This window comes from Pseudoliparis swirei, chromosome 5 (assembly GCF_029220125.1).
Source record: "Pseudoliparis swirei isolate HS2019 ecotype Mariana Trench chromosome 5, NWPU_hadal_v1, whole genome shotgun sequence".
Classification (NCBI taxonomy): Eukaryota; Metazoa; Chordata; class Actinopteri; order Perciformes; family Liparidae; genus Pseudoliparis; species Pseudoliparis swirei.
In genome coordinates this window covers 12,562,876-12,590,674 of record NC_079392.1, presented here as the reverse complement: position 1 = coordinate 12,590,674, position 27,799 = coordinate 12,562,876, and the positions used below count along the sequence as shown (strand labels likewise).

The following is a 27,799-nucleotide window of genomic DNA, read 5'->3' as shown; positions in this document are numbered from 1 at the left end:
CCCACCCCCCCACTGATAGAGAGAAGATGGACTGTGTTGTTCATTTAGAGGTTTATGACTAAAGTCTCAGAGAGTGTGTTTAGCTCTACAGAGGGCCCCATTCCCTATGGGAGAGCGAGTGAAAAACAAGAGCGGGGAGGGGGGGGGGGGCCACGCTTGAAGGAAACAGAGGCCCTTGTTGGTCTCTTGCCTCCTGGGGGCATCCTGAATTGGAATGCCCAAAATAATCAGTCACATAGCCATCGGACAGATGTGGAGAGAGTACCCGCTGGCTGAGGAGGGATAATATTTCTTTCATACAAGGAGATCACAGCTGTGTGTCACACACATCGGCCCTTTCTCTTCTCTGTATCATCGACATGCAAATAGAATTCTGTAGACTTGAATGCAGGCTCTCTCTGTGCTTTGCCATCACCCCCCTGATAATCTACTGCCAACCGCTAATTGGGACGGCCCCCCGGCTTTTGTTTTCGGCTTCTCCGCTCTGTCTGCTCCGTCTCTTCACCCCTAAGCAAAAACATTGTCTTGGCATCAGAAATGTATCGTTCTTCTTTCTGCAGCGGGGGAGCGGCTCCCGGCTGCTCGTGCAAAACAAGATGCTCTTAACACGCTTCCACTGGGAACATGTTTTATTTGAAGATTTGAGCAGTTTTTATTCAACAATTTTATTGCATAGCTTCTTTTCAGGTGCAAGATATCATTTGAAGAAATTTAGAAATAATTTAAAAAGATGGATTTATTTGAAGTTACTCTGGAGTTGTTGACTATCATTATGGAGCAATATTTTGATCAGTGGATCCCTCTTATATTTGTTTTACACAAGTATACACATGTACTATGGTTCTATAATAGAGCTGGATATGGCAGCCTGGTTTTCTTCTTGTGGTCCCATTCAACACCATTTTAAAAGAGACACCTTCAGCTATTAACAGTCAATGATTTCTATGTATCACATATACCGATATATATATATATATATATATATTTGAGACATCAGGGTTTATTCATTGTAAAACTTTTCCAAAGCTCAGAAAAGTCTTTTTTATTTCTGGAATGATGCCCCCGCTGCAAAAGCATGCAAAAAAACAGAAAACCTTTCCTGCTCTGCTTCTTTGTGTGTGTATGAGCTACATGTTGAATGTGTTGGGTTTAAAGGGCAGCTACAGGATCAGGCCGCATCACACTCCTACTGCTGAGGCTCACATGTCGAAGCGCTGGGTCCTGGTTTGCACTGCCCTCCGCTCTCTGAGGTACATTGTGACGTAGGAGCTTATGAGGTCGTCCATCTTGTAACCCTTAAAAAAAAAAAGACATAAAGGTAAAGAAAATATGTTTACTTAATCATTTGAAGCACACATGTCTAATGATAGACCTTACCAGTGAGGTTTCACACAGGAATTTGCTCCCCTTGACTAAACTGCCAATAGTCATGTGAAAGTAGGTGCTCCCACTGCACCAGTTAGCGATGCGGTTGAATGGGTGATTTGCCAACACGTCCTTTACGAGAGAGAATTGTTAAAGATGAAAAACAGAAGCAACATTTAAAAAGGGAATAATGTCACATTTGAGTTCTTTATCACCTTGGTTTTAGGGTGGATGATGGTGAGCCCTTCCTTGCTGATAGCTATTCGCACAATATCTGGGAAACTTGGTTCTGATGTTTGCTGAAAAGAGAGTCAGAAAGGCAAATGGGAGAACTCGTCGTCTGCACAGTCGAGTCTATTTGCTTTCAGCAGACGTGCAGGGACGGAGTCAGAGCAGAGAGATCAGATAAACAAGCCACCCACACAACCCAACCACAGATTGCAAGATAAAGCACCATTTGTGCTGCTTTCACTGCAGCCCTTACCTTCACTTCAAAGAATGCACAGCCGAACGTAGGCCAGCGGCAGACCACCTTCAGAAAAGCCACCTTAGCTTCTTCAACGGTCATACCAGCGTGTTTGTTAAAATACGCGGCAATGCTCTGAAAATGAAGAAAATAAATACACAGTACGATGCAACGCTCTCGTTTCGTAGTAGTTGTTGCACTGCTTTTAATGAGGGACATTATTTTCTGCCGCCCCCACAGCCCTTCAGGCACTATTCTCAGAGCTGAGATGGCGATCACAGGATCGGCATAATGGAGATATTGTTCATATGAGCAATGAAAAGAAGAAGTCTGGTGATGCTCTATAGGCGTGTATGTGTATCTGCAGACTGATATATCATATTCCTTTGTGCCATTCAGCTTCATTGTTGTCCAGGAACGAATAAAAACACATGAATGAGCCACAGTGTTGCACTGGGTGACTGCGGCCCCCGATCACACTGAAACACGTCGCTCCAAACAGCCTTAAGAATCAGGTCAGGCGAAACATCGCCGTGCAAAACAAATGACAGTCAGTTGTATTCTGTTTACTGCCAATTACCAAATATAAACTAAAATGTTGAACTTGGTGCCTCTGCCATTTATTCATGACAGCAACCACCTTCTTTAAAAGGTCGGTGTCGAGATTATGTGTCCATACCCAAAGACCTGTTGATATCCAAGTCTTTCAGTCTGTTTCGGTGTGTTTATAACTTCCGTCCAGAAACAAGAACTTTTTCTTTTTGACATGCACCTCTCCCCCAGCCTTGCAAACTATCCGTAAACCGGCAGGACGCTGTGTGTCACTATCTAAATGCATCTATATTGTGCTGTTAATGTCAAAATAATGCTCCTAAAACCCAAATAGTATCAGCTTATCCTAGATGTGTTCATTGAAAAATGCTATAAAGCATAATTTGGAATATGCTGTTTACATGACCTGTATCAAATTCAGAATATTGTCATAATAATAATAATAACAGTGGAACATTAGTGTACATGTAAACATTGTGTGACGTGCTGACTCAAAGTATGCATCCAGCCCCAATGAGCCGTTGTACAGATTCCCGTTGAAGGTGAACGTCTCCAGGAGGAACACATGGGGTTGGAGCGTCACGGACAGGATAAGGAAGTTGCAACGTATTGAGGGAGCAGCTGTTGCATTGTTGTTTTTTTGTCTGATGTGTTGACAATAAGAAGATCTAAGTGAATTGAAGAACTTGACTCGTCATACCTTCTTCCATTCATTTTCTGACATGGCCTTCTGTTGGTCGCCAGGCACCAGCTCCTTCAGCATCTTGGGAATCATGACCAGCTGGTTCTTGTCATTGCTGACCTTTATCTTGAAGAGCAGAGCCGCAAGGTTGACCATTTCCTCTTTGGTGCAAACATGATAGCCTCTCAGGTACTTTGGTAGCTCCTGGAGGAGAGAAAGGTACCTTATAAAGTCTGCTATTGTGGGAAGTTTGACCTTTGAACCAAGTTGCTCCTGACCCCATTGTAAATCATTGAGAGAGTCTAATCTGTAACTGCTCACAATAAAACCAGAAAGTGCAGTCTGGAACTAGTATTGATACTTACACATCAATATGTCAGGTACGACTATGCTCATGGAAATGTGTGGATTAACTAACCAGCCTGGAAAATATGACGGAGGCTGAGCATCATCATTCAAATGTACCTGAGGGAAATGGAAGAAAAGATCGGCCTCTGTGTCTCTGCCAGGGATCACGTTGAACCACAACTTCCTCATGAAGAACACAAGGTAGGGCATGTTGACTGGGCCGCCTGCACAACACACACAAGGTTTCTTACAGACAAATGCAAAGAACCGGCAGAAGTCTGTCTGGCCCTCCCATCGGATAATAGCGTCTTACCATCTTTACTCCTGTTGGCTTTCTTGGACCAGTCGGTGATTTGTCTCAGACTATCGAAGAAGTAGTCTGTGTCATTCAAACTGAGAACCTGAAATAAACAGGAAAAAAAACGTTCATGAAAGAGGGCGTTGTGAAAGATCACGCATAGAAAAAGAAAATCTAAATATAATGGTTTGAGAAGACACACCTTGTCATGTGTTTTGACAAAAATGCTGAAGCCGTCTGATGAAGCCAGACTGAGCTTCTTGGTAATGTTCTGGATGAGATCCTTGATCCTGGTGTTTGTTGCAACCTCAAATATCTGAAGAAAGGTGAGAGGAACCGCTGGTATTACTGTGGGAATATATTTGACCTTGCTCGTTTCTGTAACTTTCTGTCTCTGAGGGGTCGGCGTTACCTCCTCTGCGTCGTTGGGGAAGTGGATTTTGTGGAAGATCTGGGTGCTGTTCTGCTGGATGGCGTCTACCTCCACCTGGTGTGGTGGGAGCTTCCTGGACTCCATCCTACACAAGGATGGTAACTGCAAAGTCACGCTGTTGTTGTTTTTGTTTTTTCCATTATCATTATTAACACTAAGCCGCAGATTGAGTGCAGATAAAGGAAAGTGCACACGCGCAGAAAAAAAGGTCTCATAAAGCTTATCGCCATAATGGAAATCATTCTGAATGTCACATGTCTTGATAGAGGAGGCCATGAGAATGGCGAGTGTGGTCATGTCCCTGTGAAGGTGATGCAACATGTCAACTTCAGCATTGCTGCAAGCAGGTCTTCCATCAAACTGCACAACATGCCCTCGACAAACTAGAATACAGAGTCAGTATCCTTCAGTTCAGTCTTTAGAGATTAAAAACATAAGGGGGCCACAGCTTGACAAAATTCCTTTTTTCGCGTGGTGGTGTCATGTCACCACACACACCCTCCGTGTCACCACACACACTTCATCCTGTTCGCCCGTGTTTGACAACCAGGGGGAAGCCCGGTGCTGCGTGTCAGTGACGTATGCCACGGCGTGTCGGGCTGACCTCAGGGAGCTTTGCAGGCGCTGCAGGCAGTCGGTGGCGAGGGGCTCTCTGCGGCGCGACTCCAGGAAGCGCCGAGCGTGCCTGAGAAGAGACTGGCTGGGAGGAAACAGGCCGCAGCAGAGCCACAGCAGCTGCCAGCCCTGCTCCATGCTGGACCTGGGTGATGGGAAAGGGCAACAAAGACATCAAAGGCATACGATGAGCTGGAGTTTGTGTTCAAAACCACCTTCTTGTATACTGAAACATGAGGTGGGGGGGGGGGGGTACGCTGCAGTTCCTCTTCTGAAAAAAATTTGAAATGTATCTTCTTCTTTAAAAAAAAAGAGGAAGATTTTAACTTTGTTCTTCCTACTGTCAATACATAAGATAACGCTACTAGCAACTTAAAATCACCAGTCAGACTTTAATTAATATTAACAGCTTGTTTTTCTTCTATTTTATAATAAAAAAACTGACACATGCGATTGCTTATATTATCAATTAATCTATTGACAGAAACAAAAGAATGTATGATTACATTTGAGCAACCGTCTTATTTCTGGTCCAATACATGGTAAACAGAAATATGACCAAAGGGATGGAGAAAAGTGAGGAGAACATAAGCACACCGGTTGTTGTTGCTGCTCATCTGCTTCATGATCTGGCAATAGATCTCATCCCTGAGCACCTCGTGTTTGGTGGTGGGCCCAAAGATCTGGTCGGTGAGCTCCAGAGGACTCTGCATCTGCTTGGTGGGGTAATCTCCCATGTATTTCAGGATCGGTACACAACAGTCAAGGAAGAGCAAACATCCTGGTTTCATAAACGATGAACATTTTGTTTGCTGGCATCCATCTTTGTTTTTTTACGATTTGACCTTCATAGATAGCTCCTACCAATCAATCTCTTGCGTTAAATGATATCAAGAACATAAAACCCTTGGTAGATAGGGATAACCCGATGTCTCCTCTCTGCTGTGAGCCAGAACGTATTGACCCACCTAAAGATCATGTCGACATGCCAGCACTCTTTTTTTGACCTTGCTCTGCTTCATACTGGAACAGGTCAAGTGAAACGTGTGGCAACGTTTTGATACCAAAAGTTTCAGTTTTTTCTTTCAGACTTGCAGAACTGTACTGCTGGATGCTCTATTTTTGTATATATTTGCATTCTTTATATGTTATTGCTTACCTGTATGTATAAATGCTGCTGTAGCGAAAAGAAGAAGAAAAAAAGTAACTATCTATCTATTACCAGCCGACGGGCCACGGCATTCAGATGAAGCGGCCTGTCAAGTCAAATGAGCATTTCATTGTAGCTAAGATATGGAGAGGGATCCTCCTCTGTTGCTCTCCTGAAGGTTTCTTCCCTTTTTTTCCCCCTGAAGGGTTATTTTGGAGTTTTTCCTGGTCCGATGTGAGGTTTTGGGGCAGGGATGTCTATGTGTACAGATTGTAAAGCACTCTGAGACAAATTTGTAATTTGTGAAATTGGGCTATACAAATAAACTGAATTGAATTGAATACGTTTTAGGACCTGGTTAAGCAGCTGAGTATGTGCTTATTGGGCAAGGGTCGTATTCAAGGACAATTTGAAGGAACATTATGTCAGAGTTAGAGAATGATGTCTCCAGCCAGAGGGCTCGGTAGATTTGGACACGACAGGGGCTACTGACAGGTAAAACACGATTTAACAAGGCTCCTGGGATTCTTCTGAGAACCTCTGGCACATTTCTTCTCTGCATTTTTCTTACATTAGCTCCAGACAGAAGACATCTAAACACCTGAAGGAGGCTCAGAGTGGATTTATGTGTATAACTCCTGTGACAAAAGGTACACGAGTGAAAAAAATATTCTGGTATGTGGAGGATATCAGTGAATGCCAGACAGGCTTGGTGGCTCAGCTCTGGGTTGCCCAGCAGTTTCTTGAGGAGGGGCTGTCTGATTGGCTCTCTGGAGTTCACCCACAGCCTCTCGGGAGCAGCGTTCCTGGACATCACCTGACGGTTCAGATCCTTAGTGGGCTGCCTGTGGGATCACGGTGTTCCTGGTCAGTGCTGTTCCAGTGAGCATTAGCCTGCTGGAACAGAGGTGACAGATACCTGAAGTACTCGAGGGAGAACTCTCTCAGCGTGACAGGCGCTAATCTCTCCACTGTTCCCGTCTCTTTCTGGTTTGCCTTTAAGATGTTGTCCCTCTGGTTCGGAGACAAGTTGATCATTCTCTGAAAAAAATAAGAAAAACACTTAATGCTCCTCAGATCCTGCGCACAAAAACTCAACTAAGAAGGGTGCATAAAGAACGTCTACATACCATGACCTCATTGGTGGGTTTGCTGAGTGTTGGCAGGATTAAGATGGCCTCGGTGGGGACGGCTCCCGTTTGCTTCGAGATCTCGCTTTGGCCCTTTATCCAGCCACGCTGCTGAGAAAACTCGTCATCTTTGATTATTATAATGAGCTCTCCTTTTTTGAATCTCAGGAATGTGGGGTCATCTGTAGAAGAATGGTAGTGGACCCAGAAATCGGTTAGCACTTAGCAGCAATGAGGAACCCTAAGAGAGATAATTCAGCTGTGACCACATAAGGAGGATACAATCCAATCCTCTGACCTTGCCCGTCGGCGTCCTTCAGGGTCACAGCATACTGAGATCTCTCCCTCAGTCCACTGTGGAACATTGTCACCAGCTCCGCCATGTCCTCTGCTGTGCCTCCGCCCAGAGTGAAGTCTCCTTTCAGAGTCAGCAGGCTCACCGCCTGGCCCGATGCTTTGCCCTCCCTGAGAGTCAGATCATGAGGAACGCCACGCTGTTTTAGTAGACTGTTCCTCATCGTCACCTGTCACACTGCGCTGCTTCCTCCTCCTCCTCCTCTGATTCGGTCTCTACCTCACGGTGTGGACTGCGGTGATTTCCGGGAAGGAGAGCTCCAGCAGCCTCTTCTCTCGCTCGTCCAGGAACGTAATACCGCTCCAGTTTATGGCCACAATGAACTTGCTCTTTGCCAGCGGAGGGCCTTGAAAAGAGCAAATGAAGGAACAAGCCCATTAAATCTGGACTCATGGGAGATATGACAAATAGTCATGAGCAGTAAAGTGCTGCCTGCACTTTCTGAATAATTGCAACCACCCTGAAGAAAAGAGCTGCATTACATTGTACCGTAGGAGTGGCTCCACAGATATGAGACTTTCCCTTTGTGGCTGAAACTAACAATTATTTTCATAATTTATTCATCTGTCATTTTCTTGATTGATCGATAAGTTAATTATGCGGGGGTGAAATAATCAAAAGTTGAAAAAGAAATAAAATAAAACAAATATTGTTGCTGCTCTCGAAACAATATTTATATATATTTAAAATTAAAATAAATTATAATCGTGTCCTAAATATATATATTTTTAAATTATGTTTATGTTTTTAAAAGCAATTAATATTATCAGTCATGTTCGTAGAATAACAGAGGATTGATAGGACTAGTTCCTTGTAGTAATACAATCCCTAATATAACTATCCCAACATGAAGGCTGCGGTGGAAATCATTATATTTCCTTGTGAGAAGTGAAATAAAGAGTTCTTGCATTTAGCAAAAAATAATAAAACACAAACACATACACATTGTCTGTACATGTAGAAACCACAGGGTTACAAAGAGAGAAAATACTTGTAAATACTTGTTAGGCAGGACTATAAGTCTCTGCAGCATGTTGGTTTGCAAGAAGAGAGCAAGAGCAAAATGTTGAAGGACAAACAGTCAGGAAAGGGAATACAATGTTTCTTGTGAGAAACACTGACAGTTAGCAGGAGAAGAAGAGGATGTACAAATGTTGTCTTCTCAGAAACTGACAGTCCACACAGAGAGAAGCAGGTGTGAGATAAGAGTCCTTTGTTAGCAGACTGAAAACGTGCCAAGGGCCTCAGTGAAAAGCATGTTAGGCTGCACGGAGGGGACAACATTTCTTTTCTTTCACACTTTCCATTGTTTACATAAATTGACACAAGTGCGACCGTAGTTCTCCGACACGCTTTGGAAAGGGAGGGGTGAGCTGAGATATTTAGTTGGTTGCAACCTGCAACACACCACTAGATGCCACTAAATCATACACACTGCTCCTTTAGGTGAGAAGAAATCTAATTTAAATTGATGTTTTCTGTCATAATTCCAACAGGAGGTGAGGGGGAATACAAATGATCTGTTTCCGTTAAAATTAAGCATAAACATCGAGAAAGTGTTCTACTGAAGGATTGTGTCGTGGAAGCCTGTGTAATTACTTTCATCTCCCCAGCATGCTGCCACTCGATCTGTTAGTTAATCATCCGCCATGTCAGTGACTCATTCTCATTAAACAGCTCGGATGTATCGCTTTGCAAATTGGTTGTTCACAAGCTAAACAGCAGCTAATCTGAACTCCAAGGAAGGAAGAGATGTTGTTCCTGGCCCACTTATTCACTCTTAATCAGTTACTTTGTGTGTCAACCCCAGCGGAGCAGTGCATCTATAAATATTCTTGTATAATACAGGTCTGACATACATACAAAAAGCAGCAACAGCCAGTTGCTCGATGGGGGCGGGTAACAAGAAAAACATAGCTTCACTGCTCATCATTATAAATGTTATTGTGTCTATATTCCAGAGGAAAGTGTAGATATGTCTGCGTTATACCTTACATGTTCATGCAAACCTTTTGATACATTTTGGAAAATAGAGCAAGATTGAGATGTAAGATAACCGATAACTCTAAATACTGTTTTTATGACAGAGATACAGAATACTCGTGAATTTACAATCTAGATATAAAGTTCATTCCGTAAGACAATCCACATCTAAGCTCATTCTCATTAAGGTACATGTTAATACAGAAATGATATATGCATATACTGTATATATACACATATATGTATACTTACATATATATGTGTATGATTTATATAGATTATCCTGATGTGTTTAATTTAAATGTATTAAGATTGATCAAACAATAAAAATGTTGAAATACATGACAACATAGAGGGTGACACAGGCTGCCGATAAGATGCCTACCTGACAGTTTGACAACTTCAAAGAAGCGAGAGAAGAACATCGGCCACTTCTCTCGGGCGTAGTCCACCATCTCCACCTTCACCGACTCCGCCCTCTGTTTTGAACTCAAATACGGACCCTTGTGCGGTTTGAGAAAAAATAGGAAACTTTACTTGAAGGCCTTTGCAGAGCCTTTTATAAATTTCTCTCCAGCACTGTGATGAGACTGACCTGATGATGAGCGGTGGTGACCATCTGCACCCATTTCTCCTCTGACTTGGCCTCCAGCAGAGGGTTGTTGATGCAGTCCTGAACGGCCTCCTTCACGTGTTCTGGGCTGCTGTCGGAGCCGTGCTGGATGTACAAATGTTTTGCAGCCAGCTGGACCAGATCATCCTCCTGTAAAAGTAATATGGGCGGGGGGGAATGGGTTACATTTCTATCGAAGAAAACTACAGGGAGAGGATAATCATCCAAATATCGGCCCACCTTTTCACTCTGGTACTCTCCACACTTCAGACCGTGGACAAACTGTTTGTAGATGAGGTCTGTGCTGGTCTTGTCCTCCTTGCCGTCGTGCCAGGGGGTGAAGACCTCCTTGCGGAAGAAGAGGCGCCAGGGGGCATGCTGTTCCTGCCCTCCTCTCCTCTTAACTTCCTGCTCACACTGTGAGATGGCGTCCATCACGTGCTCTCGGCCGCTGCCCAGCGCCCACACCTTCAGGACAGGTCAGCACTTCAAGTTACAGATATCTAGGTATCCTAAAAGAAGTCTTTAAAAAGGTGTGACGGTGCAGCTCACCCAGTGTGCAAAATACACTGTGGACCCCATGAGAACTTAAACATTTCATTTTTGTCTCAGCCTTAAAAATGTGATTACTTCCTATATGTCTATGGTGTTAAGTTTATTTGCATGTTGTACGGTGTTGAGCACTGACAAAACAACAGGAAGCAGCATATGTACACTAAATATATACAAACCACTTAATACATTGAAACTGTGTGATTCTGTCCAATAAACCAGTCCATATGCAAAATGTCAGTACTTAACGAGTGCTGATGTAAAAATGAAAATAGGGCCTTAACTTGTGTTTTTTACATTTATAAATGTATAAAGAAGAAGGTCTTTAACACCATTTTTATGTTACTTCCTGGTGTAAGGAAGCTTTAAATAATAATCCACTTTTAACTCTTGCCTCAGCAAGCTGCCCTTGTCAGCATTGCTTTTTAAAAGTGTTAACCCTTAATGAAATGGCTCTGTGCTCAGTTCTGTACTAATGGAACAGAAACACACCGAGAGGACATGACTGCATACCTTCTCATACAAGGCGACGTAGACAGAGAAGCCAAAGGTGTCCTTGAGCTTGATCTTGGTGGAGAGAAGCTGGCAGATCTCTTTGGAGGTAGATGCTGAGTCGACGGGCAGGTTAATGGAGCGTCCGTCCATCAGACTCACAGACACAATAATGGGCTTCTTCGTCTTGGTTGCCTATCACAGCACAAAAAAAGATTGACCACATTGATGAAACAGAAATGAGATCTACTGTGCATGGAAGTTCATTAGTGATAAAGGGTCAGTTATGGATCAGCTGTTGCATCTCTGAGATTACAGCTGCCACCACAATACAAGTTAGGATATTGTTTGCGGTGCTTACAACACAGAAAAATTACATTTACAAAATCCTTCTATCTCACTTTTCAACAGAACCACTTCTACCAAAGAAATAGTCCCGATGAAAACTGTAACGCTGAGGCTGAATGTCTTTGAATGAGTTCCATTGCAAATCTCAAATTCTCAACAGGACCCATTTTTTATTCATAAAATACTACGGGGCCAAATACACATCCATCCCTTTTAGACATTTGCCGGAGCCTCGTCTGCCAGTCTCAGTACCTGCAGCTCCAGCCAGGCCGGAGGCTCCCCTCGCACTCCGTTCATCACCGTGCGCCGCAGCCTTTCAGCGCAGTGGGCAGCGTAGCCTCCCGGAGCAGAACGGATGAAACTCTGCAGGTACTGCCGAGACAGGAGAGAAGACGAGATGAGAAACATCACATGTCCTGCACACCGTCTACGAGCGCCGGAGCCGCCGGTGCAGCTGTTCTTACCCTAATAAAGCGATCACTCGGAGGGAAGACGCCCAGACAGAGGGACAGCAGGATCCAGCCACGGAAGTAGCTGTTGCGATTGTTGTTGTCTTGAAGCTGCTTGCAGATCTGACAGTAAATTTCATCCCTGGACAGACAACATACATGAATATTGTATAAGTAAAGAATAAAGAAAATTACTTTCGATGTATGGGATTTTCAAAAGGAGCTTGTGTTACCTCAGGTCACGTCTGACGATGGCATATCCCACAATCAAGTGGAGTTTTTCGAGCACCGACAGCGGTCGGTCCAGGGTGGGCCCCTCTCCAATCATGATGTCACTGTCCTCCTTCACAGTCTGCAGGGTGGGAGGCTTTGGCACTTCAGTCAGATCATCTGACTGAAAGAAGAAGACAAATCCATCAATGTTAAAATAAAGTGAAGGAGAACTTCACAGCAACATAAATAGTGTGTAAGCATGCTCCTCACCTCCTCCATGATGATGGAGGCCTTCCTGAAGCTTGAAATGGATTTGGGTAATGTATTTTCTTGAACGGATGCTTTTTTGTTTCTGGACAGTAGGTCTGTGAATGTGGATCCCTTCCTCGCTCGAGGGCTCCCCTCTGGCACAGTGTATACATTCGGGTTGTGGGCTGTCTCACTGGGCACAGCAGAAGCCTTCCTGTTTCTTGTCAGAAGGTCTGTGAAAATGGAGGCCTTCCTTTTTTGTGTCGGCTCCTCGGGTACTATGGAGGGCATCCTTTCTTTCTTGTTCCTTAGCACCCTCTAAAGCAGTCGGAAGTTATCATGTGAAACCTATGATCAATTCAAGGTAATCTACAAAATGAGGCTGTATTCAATAGTACATTTACCTGATCCAGTCCAACCATGTGGCTGAGACGTCTATCCTTTCTAGAGATGAGCTCCTGCGGCATGAAGCGTTCCTGCGTGGAGGCTCCCGCGACCTGAACCTTCTTCTTCGGATCAGGGAGATCTCCCATGAACCTCAGGATGATCCACCACACAGTCATAGAAGCCTGGTGATAAAATGACAGAAACACAAATAAAGAAGGATATTCCGCATGTAACAACAACTGAAATGATGACTCCAAGTGGTCTGAGACAAGCACCAGGACATCTCCTTCATCTTCATGGTACAGCAGGGGCTGGCGAAGCCTCTGGCGGATGTGGGTGTGGGTGGCCGCACCCTGAAAGTACATGGAGGCAAATTTGGAGAAGGAGTACCCATCCAGGTCATCATCGTCATCGTCTTTGGGAAGATCCTCCTCTATGGGGAAGTCGTCGATGTCTATCTCCTCTGTGGCAATCCTTTTCCCCTCAAATTTCTGAAAGCAGATAAACGTCATGTAGTGACTTTACAAGGACCACAAAATGTGCAACGCTTTCGCTTCTCAAACCTCAAATCCCTCGGGTGCTTGCCCCTCCTGCCCTCCGACGGTAATGGGCAGGAAGTCAAAGATGCTGTCCACCATCTCTTGGTCGGTGAAGGACTCTGTCTGAGCTTTGGCCTCCACCTCTTTCTTCCTCCGAAGCACTTCCTCCAAGTGTTTCTGTCTCTCCAAAATGGCCCGCTGTTTTTCTTCTTTCTCTTTAGCAGAGAGGTACATCTGAAAGAACACACAATACAAGAGACGATCAGCGGATTAAAGCAGCATCCTGAAGTGATGTATTTTTCAGTTTTCTGCTGCTGGTCTGACAGCATTAGAGCAGGTCGGGATTCAGTGCCTTCCTCATAGAGCTGTGGGTACTGAAGCAGAGGCTTCTGACACACTATCCTGACCACAGGGATACATGGAATAGCTCAAGTAATATGAAAAGAATAGAAATTATTAAAAACAACATGTTTGTGTTTCGGAGGAAAATAATTATCCAAATACAATTTAAATTAGTGAGGAGCTGACTCCAGCAGCTACGAGTCTAACTCCACAGTCACACCTCGGTCAACCTGAGTGAGTTGTAACACCATGTGAAAGAACTGAGAGAGCAAATAAACTAGTGAGAAAGCTTGCAGAGAAGTTGAAATAGTAAACTAAAAGTATTGGAGAAATAGCTGAGATAGTTACCTTAGAGAGGATATAGATTTAAAATAACTAGCTAAAGTCATGAATTAATAGTTTAAATAGTTAGCTGAAAGTAATAGATGATTGGTTAATATGGTGATCTAAAAGTTCAAATAATATGCTAAAAGAAAATTGTGCAAACACATTGAAATTAATGGATTAAGAGGTAAAATAGTTACCGTGTCAAATAGACAAGTTAAAAGTTTAGCTAAAAGTAATGGGGAGATGGTTTAGACAGTGATCTGAAAAGGATGCACATTTGAAATAGGTCACTAAAGTAATGAATTAACAGTGGAAATAAGAGATTCTTGGTTAAACGGGTTAGCTATAAATAACAGATAAACAGGACAAAACTAATAGATAATTATTTCAATAGTTTGCTCAAAGTAATGGTTAAATAGTTTTAAATCATATAATAAAAGTAACGGATCAATTAATGAAACAGTTAGCTAACAGTAATAAATAGATAAAATAGTGAGCTCAAAGTAAGTGGTGTGCATGAAAGTGTACATGTGGTCATCTTTTAGGGATGTGGAAGGTTTGGCTACCCCTTGTTGTACAAGTTCAAACTGGTTGGGACTTTAACCTCCTTTATTATTGTCATCTAGAGAGGGTTCTTTGTAGTTCTGTGAGTTGAACTTACATCTGTTTTTATCTTTTTGATGGCCTTTCTTGCCAGCCCACCCCTGGTGTGTGCCTGCAGGAGAATCACAGCGTCTCTCTTGCGCTTCCATTCCTTCCTGGCCAGGTAGCCTCTGACTCGAGCCTGCAGCACAACGGCTGCCTCGCGCTCCTTCTTGTACCGGAACTGGAGCTGACGAGACCGGACCTGTGCCTGCAGCCTCGCAAAGCCCAGCTGGACCTAGAGTTCATTTAGATTCGATTAGGTTCATTGCATACCAGTCCTATATTTTCACTTTGATAAAGGTAGTGTTTGTGGTAAACAAAGACTCACCACTTTGTACAACTTCCTGCCTTTGTGTCCTCTCCAGCATTTCTGAATGACAAGAGCGCCTGCCCTTTTCCTCAAGAAGTCTCTCCTTTAGAGTGCAAGAGTCACACAGACATAAAGTTATCGGTCACATGAGCAACCAATAAAAATAAAATAAAATCAAGCAGCTCATGTCACAGCCGTTGACCCATACCTGTATTTGAAGCCTCTCAGGACTTTCTGGATCAGAAGTGCTTTCTTATTGAGTTCTTTCATTCGCTCCACTTCGAGCGTGGTGTCATGAAAGTCCTGGGAGAAATAGAAGGGAATTTATTCTTTTTTTAATTCACTAGTGGAAATATTCACTTTGGATTCATATATTATAAGCAACTGAATCAATAATTGGACAAAATAAAAAACATTTTCAAATCACAAATCAAAACCCACCTCTTCAGAACTGCTTTTAATGTGTGATTGTGTGCTTTATGTTTTTATTGCTCTTTTATGATGCTTTAAAAACATTTCTAAAGTGTCTTTGAGCACTATGAAAAATGCCATATAAATAAAATGTATTATTATTATTATGAATATGTTAGTGTGCTAACAATTGCTAATTTAAAAATAAAATAAAATACACCTGGCTCATGTAAATGTCATTAGTTTGGCAGGTATCTAGCCACCTATGGGGTCAGATCAGTCTCAATAATTGAAAATGCACACAGAGAGACTCACAAATGCAAACACAATTTTACAATGCGCACAGAACAATTCACAAATATAGTAAATTTAAAATGAACGCAGAACGATTCACAAATACATTCCAATGCACACGGAAATAAATGATGATTTATATAAATGTAAAAGAAAAATTCCAAATATATTTATGCATTTCTATTTGGATTTTTGTATTTGTTTGTGGATGTATATGTATTTATTTGTGGATCGCACTGCATTTGTTTGTGGATCATAACGTCACCCGTAGGCTCACACAGCTCGATGACTTTCACCATCAATAAGTTTTCGAGTAAAGATCTTAAATAGTACAAATTCAGTGGTATTATAATTTTAATAATAGCTATTTAGCAGTGTTTACATTTTACAATGAGGTTTTCTGTTTCTTATAATATTTACTCTATTGTATTAATCCCATCTCTATCAGTAACAACAGACTGTACATAAAGATGTGAGGCAGCACCTTGAGGAATATCTTTGTCTTGCCAGTCTTCCAGTCGCCCTCCCCAGCAAGCACAGACTCACAGATGCTTTTGCAGCAATTCTCTTTACTTTCCTGTTGTAGAAAAAATTATAATCACACAAACGCAGCATGAGAGAAATAAGTTTGATGATATCGTGAACAAAATGATCAAGTTAAAACAAAGTTAATACGTACTGTTTTGGGATCACAGAGGGAAGTTTTCAGCAGGACGCGGTAGCGATTCAGAAACTCGGTGAATGTGTAGCGTACGGGATATCCGGATTTCCGGATCCTGATGGTCTCCAACATGCCAGAGTAACGGAGCTGGCGCATGCACAGTTCTCTGTCGAACAGCTGAGACACAAAAGGGGTGTGCTCTGATTCACTCGTACCAAAATGTTTCATTCAATTTGAGCACAGATTTAAGATTTACGTATTATTTTGGTTGGAGTGAATGCAGTTTCGTTTTCCTCCTCACCATGGGCTTCTTGAAGTCATTGGGTTTAATGCAGCGTATGAAATAGGGCTGGCACCCAGTCAGTGTTTTCATCAGGGAATCCAGAGACTGACGAAACTGGCCACTCAGAGTGGGCACTCGCTTCTTGCCATCAGTCGCTTGCTGTCGAACATATCACATTTCACAGAGTGTAAATAGTTTCCATATTTTCCAACTGATGATCAATGTGTCTTGTCCCGAAGCTAAAGCCTGCACTGACCCGGAGGCTGTTGTTGGCCGTGGTGATGATCATCCTGGGGTTGACGCTGCTCTTCATCGTACTGGAGGACAGCACATTGTGGAACGCCTGTTTGAGTAGTTTATTGGTGGAGGTCTCCACCAGATTAATCAGATCTGAGCTGAGGGCGTCACGGTTTTTCTCAAGGAAACCTCAAAACAAGATGGACACAATAAGACCATCAGACAGGACTCGAGCTAGAATGATTTGATGCTTTTTAAAGCTATAAAAGTACCATTTGAATCATAGTAGACCTCTCCAGCAAAATGTTTGACTCCAAACTGTGTCTCATAGTTGTTCTTGGGGGGAATATAGATGTCCCCTGTCCCGTGGACCTTGTTCAGTTTGTGGAGCAGGGTGGTATCTGTGCCCTGGAAATTCACAAAAAGGAGTGAAAAACCTGCTTTTCTTTGGTACATGAGACTTTGTGAGGTACAAAGAGGACATAGACCTTTGGGAAGTTGCTCTCCTCATCAATTAGCGCCAGCATGTTCAGAGATTTGTTGGCCAATACATCCAGGGTGCCCTGGTTGTCTTTGTAGTCGATGTGCTTCCAGACAATGTTCTCGCGGGCATACTCATCCTGCTCCAGCTTGAAAACGTGCCTGACGAAGAACTGCTGCAACTGCTCATTGGCAAAGTTGATGCACAGCTGCTCGAAGCTGCAACAGTTCAACAAATGCAACAGCACAGGAGGAAAGAATGATGGGTGGACTTCAGTCAGCGTGTCAGTAAACAATGTGTCCAGCAGAAGTGAATGCTCTAATGCCACGAGAGCCAACCTGTTTTTGTTGAAGTTCTCGAAGCCAAAGATGTCGAGCAAGCCGATTGTCTGTCGGACCTCTTTGGAATCCTCGGGAGGCTTGTAAACCACAGCGTTGATTTTTTCCACGACCAAAATGAAAATTCTTCCGTAGATAGCCTGGACAAATAATACAGAGAAAAAATGCTGGTGTCTTGGACAAGTCTCCCTTTAAAAGAGGTTGCCAACCTCGGGGTGAATAATTGTTTACAGGATAAATCCTCAAGATTTTTCTTTTAGTGTTAACGGTCAAAATGTCCGCATGTCCAACATTTGAACTCAGTTCATGTCAGAAAAACATAATAGCCAGTGTAACCCTCACACACTGAATACAATTATGCCATATCATAAAAATGTACAAACATTAGCATTAACCTTCACATTTTAACATGATAAAATGCTGAACGTTAATGAGCTTTTAATGTTAACATATTACATATTAGCTCGTAGCATATTAACATTAACACTAGCATGTATCCTTTCCTACTAAAAGTTAGCATGTTTGTTAACATGGCTATGCTGTAAGCCAACATATTATTAGTATCATAACAGAATTCGAAAAGTTAGCATTTTAGTTATTACGTTAGTAAATGTTACTATACGGAAAAAGTTAACATATTAGTAACATACCAGCATAATAACATGATCATGTATCCTTCCAAAAGTGAGCGTGTTGATTAATACAATAAAACATGACTATGCTGCAAACACATGAGTATAATAGTATAATACCAACTTATTTACATTTTTGTGTAACACAATACAATTAATGCTAATGCATTGATAATATTGTATTTTAGATAGTATCATACCAACATTATAACATCAGTGTGTTTGTTTGCCTGCTAAAAGTTTATTAGCATGTTAGCATGATTCTATACTCAACGTGACTTTGATGCTAAAGTTAACACCTTACATGCTCAATATTAGCATGTTAACATGATTCAATATTAACATGTTACTATGCTGCTAAAATTAAAACTGAGGACATTTGCTTTGGCGGATGGATGTTGAGTGAACTGCCACAATGCATCAGTATTCACTTCTTGCCTCTTTGCTGGCAAGAATTAAAACTCTTTCTCCATTTATTATCCATACATTTTGTTTTCTGGTGTGTATGCATTAACATCTTTACCTTTTGAAAACAAAAGTCAAGTCGGAAGTTACCTTGACAAAGGCATCCCTGCCGCCCACCGCCTGGGCAGAGGTCAGGGGTTTGGTCACGCTCTCTCTGGCTGTCATGAAGGAGCGCTGAGTCAGACTCCTCGCCAGCGCTTTGGGTTCCACCTAAGATAATGGGAAAACACAATCAGACAAGACCACATCCTTCCTTCTATTTTAATTTGTAAAAAATAAGAATGCACATACCTCCAAAAGTTGGCTGGACATGTTGAAATGGGATGATTTAAGGACGTCACAGCCTTCTTCGTTATCTACTGCGGTACCTGAAATGATTCAAAGACGGTGCTTGATGGCTCAAAAGGTCTTCAGCGCATGAATCCCTTGTTATGGTGCGGTCCTTACCCTTAAAGCCCACATTGCCCAGGTGAAGGATTGCAGCGAGCAGTTTGGAGATTTCCCACGAGTCACTCTCAGTGAACATGAGGATTTTCAGAGCTGAACGGAAGTGGGCGTATTCCGTCACATCATCTCGTCCTTCGCAGCTGGTGCACTTACCCTGGTGATACAATCACACGGTTTAAAGCTCGACGTGAACGCTTGTCTCGCCGGGTTATTTGTGATTTTCAGTCCCATGTCAATTTCAGTGTTTGATTCTCATTTCAGCAGAATCATTTCAGTACCATGATCAGATAGCTGTAATCAGCAGCGTTCCCAAGGGAAAGAATCTTTTTCTGCTCAGCTGTCATGCCCATCAGCATGTAGTAAAAGATGTGGTAGTTTCTTTCCTCAGGCGCCTGCACAGGGAAGCACATGAGCTTTACCACAAGAAAACTTGACTTGTAACATGTTACGGCTTTTGCAAATATACAGCTAACCAATCTTCCCACCTGACGGCAAACCCGTGACTTCTCCAGCAGGTACTGCTCAATGCGGGCCCCTTCAATGGCCCCGCCCTTAGTGAAGTAGATGTCAATGTACTTCCCAAAACGACTAGAGTTATCATTGCGAATGGTCTTGGCATTACCAAATGCTGAGAAGGAAAATCAAAGCAAAGCATTAAGCAGATAAAGGGAAAAAGTTGGATTCAGATGATTATGAAGATGTTTTGCTCATACCCTCCAAGATGGGGTTTGCTTCAAGAATCTGCTGCTCGATCCAGGAGTGTTGGCCACTCACCGCGGCCAGGAACTGCAGGATGAGCTTGGTGCTCTCAGTTTTCCCTGCTCCCGACTCTCCACTTGTGGGGGAAACAAAAAAGTAAGCATGTGTACAGAGAGTTGACTGTTGGCCACCTAAACGTCTGTTTCAAAGCTCTGGCAAAGGGAATTAAAACGTGTCAACATTAACAAAGGGGTTCCCCAACGATCAATTTTAGGTCCTGTTCTTTTCAGAATCAATAATAATAACCTAGTACCACCCCGTACTCTAAGCATTGTTGGCTCATTTGTATGCAGACAACACTAACTTACATGAGGACATCATTGAGCTAACAATTGAGCATAGTTTTGATTATTTTCAAATCTTAATATTGGTTTTAAATTAAGAAAAATTAATCAGACTTTTACTCAGTACTTCTGAAAATGAAAATGTATCATTCTAAAAAGGTAAAGGGAGAGAAGGATGTTGTTATTTGGTTATAAAGTAACCTATCTTTTAAGTTCTATATTCACAAAATGTTAAGGAAGCTATAATTTGTGTTATGATAGAAATAAGAAGTGCTCCTCTAAAAACGTGAGAGAACATCGGGTCGAATCTACATTTCTTTTATTGTGGTGCATAGTGAAATACACGATATGGACTTGGGACACCAACACATTTCTCCATCATTAAAATCTACCTCGGGTTTAACGCTTTCATTTATTTATCTTCTGTTTTTTTTATTAGGGCTACTCATGGTAATGTTGTTGGGCTGTAATTTAAATTATCAATTATTTTGTCAATTATTTCTCACGTATAACATTAGTTGTTTGATGTATACTGTCAGAAAATGCCTGAGTTGACATATTCAAAGGTCTAGCTCTGTCCAAATCTCAAAGACATTCACACGTTCATAAAATATTACAGAAAATAGGATATATACAAATTTGAGAAGCTGTAAACAGAGACTTCTTTGTCATTTTGACTTAACGGATTCAAATATGTAACCAGTCTTTCCACACGGTCTACATAATGGTCTGTGACCAGCCTCAGACAAAAGCAGACCTGATCACGCAGCACTGGTTCTTTTGGTTGCGGCGCATGTTGAAGAAGCAGCTGTCTGCGATGGCGAAGACGTGCGGCGGCAGTTCGCCCAGCCGTCGGTCTGTGTACATGTGCACCTGCTCCGTGGTGTAGATGGGCAGCAGCTGGTAAGGGTTGACTGCCACCAGAATGGAGCCTGTGTACGTCTTCAAAACAGAGGAGAATTTAAGTTCACACAGTAGCACAGTTGAGGACTGTGTGTGTGTGTGTGTGTGTGCATCAGCATAAACCAGTTATTGTGTTGGGAGCACATCATACAGCCAGTGACTCTTGTTTGGTGGTGGCTGCAATGCACCAAATGCATGTTATTATTAGATCTGAAGATTTCATGGAAGAACTATAATCATGAACATGTGGGGTTTACGATGTATATCAAGCAAGTCCAACACAAAGGAATATCAGCCGTTGCTCATTTTGCCCCCAGCATTTAGCAGTGATATTTTGCTTATACAATTAAATGATTCATAAGTGAAGACACACACAACACACACAAACACACAGCTGAGCTCTGATGACAAACACTGGGGCGGTCTTTCTCAACAGACACTCATTGGTCTCTCTGGAGACAAACAGCACTGTGGTCAACAACAGGGCAAAGTCCAGGAGAGAAAGCCAGTTCCCAGCTCGACGAGTAAGCATTTCCACAGCAGGTTATGGGCATCGTAAAACTCGGTGATTCAGGGAATTGAACCTACGTAGATTGTGCCTTCTTTGTGTCGCACCAAGAGGTTCCTGAGCAGCCCGGCCTCATTGAGATCCCCGAGCCGTATCATGTCATCCACGCCCTTCACAGAGGAGGGGTGCATGGGCCGGATGGAGTCGTCCGTCCTCTTGTTGATCTTGTGCTCCTGTGGGTATGTTATAAAACAGTTGATCCATGTATACACAGAGGGAGGGACACTCCTTTTTTTTCTTCCTGTACCTGATCAAAAAAGAAAGGCAATCTGTTGTAGGGTTTTGTACCTTTCCTTCATCATCGACCAGCTTAAACTGTCCAGTGTCCGTCACCTGGACCTCCGCCCCAATCGGCACCCCGGCACCAGAGTCCTTCCATACGAAATCGCCCTAGTTGGGTGAAAGCAGGAGTTTCAATGACAAAGAAATGCCACACCTAAATAACATGACCATTCTCAAAAGGACTTAGTGGACATCGTGGATTTTTAGAATGATGCGTATATATTAGATACTCATTATTACCTGACTCAAATGCAGCATAGCAGAAACCTTGATTAAGTCTGTAAAAACAAATATTGTAATTCAGATTCAGCCCACTCACAGAAATTACATTAAACTGAAACTGCTTCCAAACCAATATGACAGTCAGTAAGGTCTACTCAGTCGGCTTTAAGAGAAAGAACCATGCCTCAACGTATTTAGAGAAAACATACTGGAGATCTTGTTTTTAAAAAAATAAATAAATAAATACTTGAAAGAGGTTCTTAAACATGACCTTTTCTAATTTCTATAAATTTCTATTAAGTCTCCTTTAAGCATAACGATACATTTCACTTAAAAGACACTTCTATTAATGCTTTTCTACAGAATTATGAGATCACAGAAGCGGTCATACTGAAAAAACAGCACATAATGAAGTTACCTCTCTGAAAACAAGAGTCCTTGGGTGGACGCCCCAAAGCTGCCGCTCAGGGAAGCTTTTCTTTGAATGACTTGTGAAGCAGGAAGCATTCCCAGCTATCACCTCTTTATGGCCCTTTGACTTTGCTCCTGCAGAGGAAGAGACAGCCAGCGTCACCAAACACCAGACTCCAAGGCAATCACCAAGCGTCTCCAACTTCAAGTGTTTCTCATCACACGAAATGTCATTAGCAGTGCAACATGTGACGGTGATGTAAAGATGAGACACGTTCTCTCCCTTTAAATGAACAGACATGTGTGGCTACTGAAGAATCCTGCTGGTAGAGACACGGCTACATTAGAAAAATATAAAAAGACAAAGCAGTACTCTTTGGCTGGTCAGAGCGCTGAAAGGCGACAGGATGCAGTCACAGGTCCAGTGCTGCCACTGCGTTGCGCTGAACTTTACAGCAATTATGTCGTAAACAACCGATCATAAAGAGGAGTGACCGGGCTCACTGGAGATGCCCTAATGTGATCTTGCTGGATTAAGCAGCTCAGACTATCCGTACGAGCTATATGGCCCGGGACAATATCGACAGAACAGCTTGAGCTGCTAACATATACAGATGTGCAGATGTACAACATTGGCGAGGCTTACATCTGTTGGGTTAAACTGTAGGTTCTTCATATTTAATAACAATGAAATATAATCACATGGGAGGATCAGTTGCCGAGCGTGCTCCTTAACAGGATAATCCTTTAAAGCAATAATCTTGCAATGTCAACATCTGTCCTCTGGCGTGGTCACTGGTCAGTTCATCCGGTTTGGCAACAGATTGCAGAACGATGCAGATTTCCAACAGGTGAATAAATCCCTGCTGTTTTGACTTCATGTGTCAAGAGGAAAACACTCAAATGGAAAAAAACAGAAATATACAGACATAGCAGTGGATCTGGTATGGTTTAAGTATCTTTACTATAATTACACAGACAAAAAAACAATGTACAACAGCTAGATGTTTCGGGCTCGCTCCATCTCATAACGTCATTATCGTTACACTCTACAAAATGAGGCGGCGGACACCACACGGCACGAAATGTTTCATCGAGTACAAAACTGGAAACGAACCATGTCAATGGAAAACCAAGAAGCACATTTACAGTGATTTACATGAATTCAATCCCCCAGTGTGATTGCTCTCTTTATCTCACGCACTTCGCTTTCTGAAAGCGAATGAAAGTTTTGTTCCTACCGCCAATGCATCCATTTAATTTGGATTAAGTAGATGATTCATGGCAGTTTAAACGTAAAGTTAACTTGGCAATATGCAGTGTGTTGTCGCTTTCAGATCTCAGGACACCGTTTCTTTCAGAGCATTTCTTTCTAGATATCCCAGAAATCCATTCAATTTGCCACATTTAGGTTCTTTACGAGTATTTGTGTTTTACCTCAACCAATGTAAATACTTCAATATCTTTTAGATGACAGCTCACGTGGTGGCTGGGCGATTGTTTACCCTTACTAGATAAACAAATCTGAACTGGAAGCTTTCCTTTGAATGATACTTTCAGAATACATATTTTGACAGCGCGTGGAGCAGCTTTCACGTGCCCCCGTCTATTTCACATACACCGACCAAATGAAGGCACAGATTAATGAAAAGGGCACGACCGAGATCAGTCAGCATACACACAGCTTGCTAAAAGGGACCCCTTTTAGATGATTTGGATTTGACCCAATCTATCAATAACTGAACTGAAATACGTCCATCAACATCTACTGCAACCGCGTTTAGTGCCAAATATCATATGATAACAATGTGCCAGCTCAAACACGTTCTTAAAAGAAGAGGCAAAAATTTAGTTAGTAAGAAATGGTCTCTGGGGTCTTCAAAAATTGACCAAAAAACAAGGGGGAGGGTAGGGGGGGGTCAGTGACAGAGCCGTCCAGTTGGCCACTCTAATGTAGCCTAAAATGCTCCACGCTCAATATGTGCGTCGGGTCTTGAATGAGAACCTATTCCTGATGGGCTGGTCTGCTTCTTGAAGTCCTCTTCTCTCCGTCTGTCGGGCAGATAGGGAGGGTGCGTGCGATTGTATGCAGCAAATCATAGCACCAAATTCTGAGCAGCTCCCTCACCCCCTTTAGCGATAGAGAGAAAGAGAGAGAGAGAGTGGAGAGTGTGTGTGTGTGTGGGGGGGGGGGCTGTCGACAGAGGAGAAGGTCCAAGCCTATGCCCGCTCTTTGCGCTTCAGTTTGGAGGACTTCTTGACGGCGACGTTCTTATTGAGCAGCTTCAGCACTTTCTCCTTGTGGTCGAGGACCTTCATCATGGTGTCTCTGGCCTCGGAGACCTGGTCCATCACCAGCTTGCAGCGCTGCATGTTACCCTGGGGACAAGCGCACACACACCGTCAGCTGCCGAAGGCCGAAACTTGTGGGTGAAGACAATATATGTGTGTGTGTATATGTGTATATATATAGCAGGGATTCTCAACCTCATAACAAATAAGCGTGACAAAACATAAGTAAAGAGGACAGAGCATGTTTTGTCTCAGTCAAATGGTCTGAAGCTTCATCAACAGTTGATTCTATTCATATTCATTGCATTTCAATCTGATCGACCACAGTTGCAGATACAGATCATTACTCTAATAGTATATACCCCAAGGGTGACTGTGTAGGATTGATTTTTTGGAAATGTTTCAGACTCATGTGATCTCCAAAAGATCAAAGTAAAAATGTTGTGAAAAGAAAAAAGAAGATATATTTTACTGTTGTCAAGAAACAATTTGCTCTGCCTGGCAGCAATCTAAGAACCCCACATGTTACATTTATTCAACCACACTTATGCAAAATCTAAAAAAAATTCTACATCAAAATTCTAATATGAGGCTGATGTTGGCAAAAAAAATAAAAAAGGGGAAATTTTAAAAAAAAAAGTAAGGTGGGGGTTTTTTACGTTTTTGGGGACCAAATAAAGTTGGGGCCCAATTTTTTAAACCTTTTGGGAAAAACAAGTAGAAAACCAAAACCGGGGAAAAAAAATGGGAAAGCCCAAAAAAAAGGAAGTAGGGGGGGGTTTTTCCCAAAAAGGGCCCCCTTTAAAAAGGGAGGGAAAAATTTGGGGAAAAGAAATTTTATTTTCCCTCCCCAAAAAATTTGGGCTTTTTTAAAAACCCCAAAATAAGGGCTTTAAAAAAATTGGGGCCCCTTTGGTAAATGGGGAAAAAAAGGAAATTAAAAAAGTAATTTTTTTCCCCCCGGGTTTTTCCCCGGGGAATTATAAAAAGAAAAAAGGGAAAATTTTTCCCGCCCTTTCCCCGGGGAATTTTTAAACTCCCTTTTCCCAAAGGGGCTTTAAAAAAAATTGGGGGGAAAACAAAATCGCACGGGGAAAAATTTTAAAATCCCCCAAATTTAAGGGGCAAAAAAAAAGTTTTAAAAATTTTTTATTTTTGGGCGGAAAAAAAAGGGGGGGCTTTAAAAAAATAAAAAAGAAATCCAAAAATTTAAGACTTTTTTTCTTTAAAAAAAAACCCCAAACGCCCAAAAACGTCACCAAATCGGGATCGGCCAAAATGTCCCAAAAATTTTTTAAAAACCCCAAATTTTTTCCCAAAAGGGGGGTTTCTTTTCGTTTTACTTAATCGGGGGGGAAACTTTTAAATTTTATTTTGCGAGGCGCCAAAAATTTTAAACGGCCCTTGGGTTTTTCCCACAAAAAAAAGGGGTTTTAAAAACCTTTGGGGAAATTTTAGGGTTTTGGCGAAAAAAGAAAGCGGTGCTTTTTTTTTTAAAAAAGGGGAAAGGGAAGGACAAAGCCCCCAAAATGTTTTTTTTTGGGTGTTTTTGGGGTTTCGAATGCAAAAAAAGTTTTTTTGGCCCCTTTTAAAAAGGGGTTTTGAATTTTGGGGGCCCCCCGAGGGGCAAACTTTTTTGGCCCGGGTTTTCCCCCTGGGTTGGGGGAAAATTTTTGGGGCCCCGGGGGGTTTGGGGTTTTTTTCCCCCCTTTGGGCCCCAAAAAAGGGCCCCTTTCAAAAGGTGAAACTCCCCTTTGGGTTTTTAAAAAAAATTTTTTAAAAATTTTTGGTGGAGGGGTTCCCTTTTTAAAAATTTCTTTTCAGGGAAAATTTTTTTTAATTTTACTTTTCCCTCCGGTTTCTTTTTTTAAATTCATTTATTTTTCTCAAATTCATTCTTCATTAATTAAGATTCAAAGGGGCAAAGATTCGGTAAACAATTGATTTTCTGTTGATAGGTGAATTGAGACCCTTGAGGAAGGAAAAAGACAAATTGTAAAAATTTCCCAAATTGGCAATTATATCTTATACCATTCATTTGGAAAAAGGCGTTGATTCCTTCATGTGAATGCAGAGACTGGAAATGTGGACCCTCGGTCCATAAAAGTGGGCAGCCCCGTGATTGAATACTCCTAGTGTCTAACACTGTCATTTTAAAATTGAAAAATTTCCCTAATGTTTTGAGGCCAAATCATTAAACAGAGAGTCTTTAATTTTTAAGAAAAGAAATAATAAATGACCTAAAAATTCAACAAAAGGGTATGAAGGGAAGAAAATACGCCTTTGAGGCATAATTGCCTTCAAACCACAACCACAAAAGGGTCAGGAGAAACTACCCCCTAGGAACTTTTAAGCTTACCATTTTCAGCAGGCTAGACCTTTTAAAAAATAAAAATTTCCCCCATTAATTAGTTTCCGGTTAACCCAAGTCGATTGGGAAGGGTAGGAAATTAAGGGTTGAAATTCCCCCTGAATTGAAAACGGTTCGATAATAGAAACTTGAACCTTTATTTCGGTTTACCTTAAAATTAGTGGAACTTTAAACAAAAAACTGAAATAATTTCACGGACCTGCCTAAAGGAAAAAAATAAAACCGTCACCATTAAAGGGACTTAAAGAGTATAACTTTATGCGGCAAAAAGTGATTGAAATCCAAATTCAAAACAAAGTACTTAAATTAGCAGCGTTTAAAATAATAAACAGCCAAAATTGCGAGTGAAAAACGTTTCCCGTGACGAATCTCCAGGAAAGCCTGGAATTCCAGTTAAATTCGAGCAGAACAAATAGTTTTTAAAGGACTCTCCTCTAGCTGGGCCGAAGGATTTAACGGGCACGTATGCTGAGTCCATTAGGCTCCCCCTTACGGGAGAAATTTAGACACCTGTTCCAAACCAGGTCGGGTGTGGCTAAATTTCCCCCAAAACCACCCCGGTCCGTTTGGAAAGGGGCAAGGGATGGGTTTAGTGCTGTTTGGGTTTTCCCAACC

General features: G+C 42.1%; 1 protein-coding gene across 1 annotated transcript; it reads right to left on the bottom strand.

The window, feature by feature from the left end:
* Nucleotides 1–412: 412 nt before the first annotated feature.
* Nucleotides 413–22,561, bottom strand: LOC130194261 (unconventional myosin-VIIb). The gene is made up of 48 exons (XM_056415184.1): nucleotides 22,529–22,561; nucleotides 22,129–22,166; nucleotides 21,895–21,996; nucleotides 21,627–21,779; nucleotides 20,893–21,077; nucleotides 19,806–19,927; nucleotides 19,578–19,720; nucleotides 19,371–19,484; nucleotides 19,093–19,246; nucleotides 18,937–19,013; nucleotides 18,736–18,855; nucleotides 17,549–17,688; nucleotides 17,218–17,428; nucleotides 17,002–17,137; nucleotides 16,749–16,918; nucleotides 16,511–16,651; nucleotides 16,228–16,386; nucleotides 16,033–16,125; nucleotides 15,052–15,146; nucleotides 14,862–14,946; nucleotides 14,550–14,768; nucleotides 13,244–13,453; nucleotides 12,956–13,171; nucleotides 12,698–12,862; nucleotides 12,315–12,611; nucleotides 12,065–12,225; nucleotides 11,847–11,973; nucleotides 11,635–11,754; nucleotides 11,056–11,229; nucleotides 10,231–10,458; nucleotides 9,973–10,140; nucleotides 9,763–9,880; nucleotides 7,614–7,740; nucleotides 7,338–7,504; nucleotides 7,040–7,221; nucleotides 6,829–6,950; nucleotides 6,600–6,754; nucleotides 5,357–5,510; nucleotides 4,749–4,904; nucleotides 4,124–4,229; nucleotides 3,914–4,027; nucleotides 3,727–3,814; nucleotides 3,531–3,637; nucleotides 3,084–3,269; nucleotides 1,850–1,966; nucleotides 1,581–1,664; nucleotides 1,378–1,497; nucleotides 413–1,295 (listed from the first exon to the last, which is right to left on the bottom strand). The coding sequence occupies exons 2-48, from the start codon at nucleotides 22,144–22,146 to the stop codon at nucleotides 1,200–1,202; spliced, it is 6,702 nt and encodes a 2,233-aa protein (XP_056271159.1). The 5' UTR covers nucleotides 22,147–22,166; nucleotides 22,529–22,561; the 3' UTR covers nucleotides 413–1,199.
* Nucleotides 22,562–27,799: the final 5,238 nt, after the last annotated feature.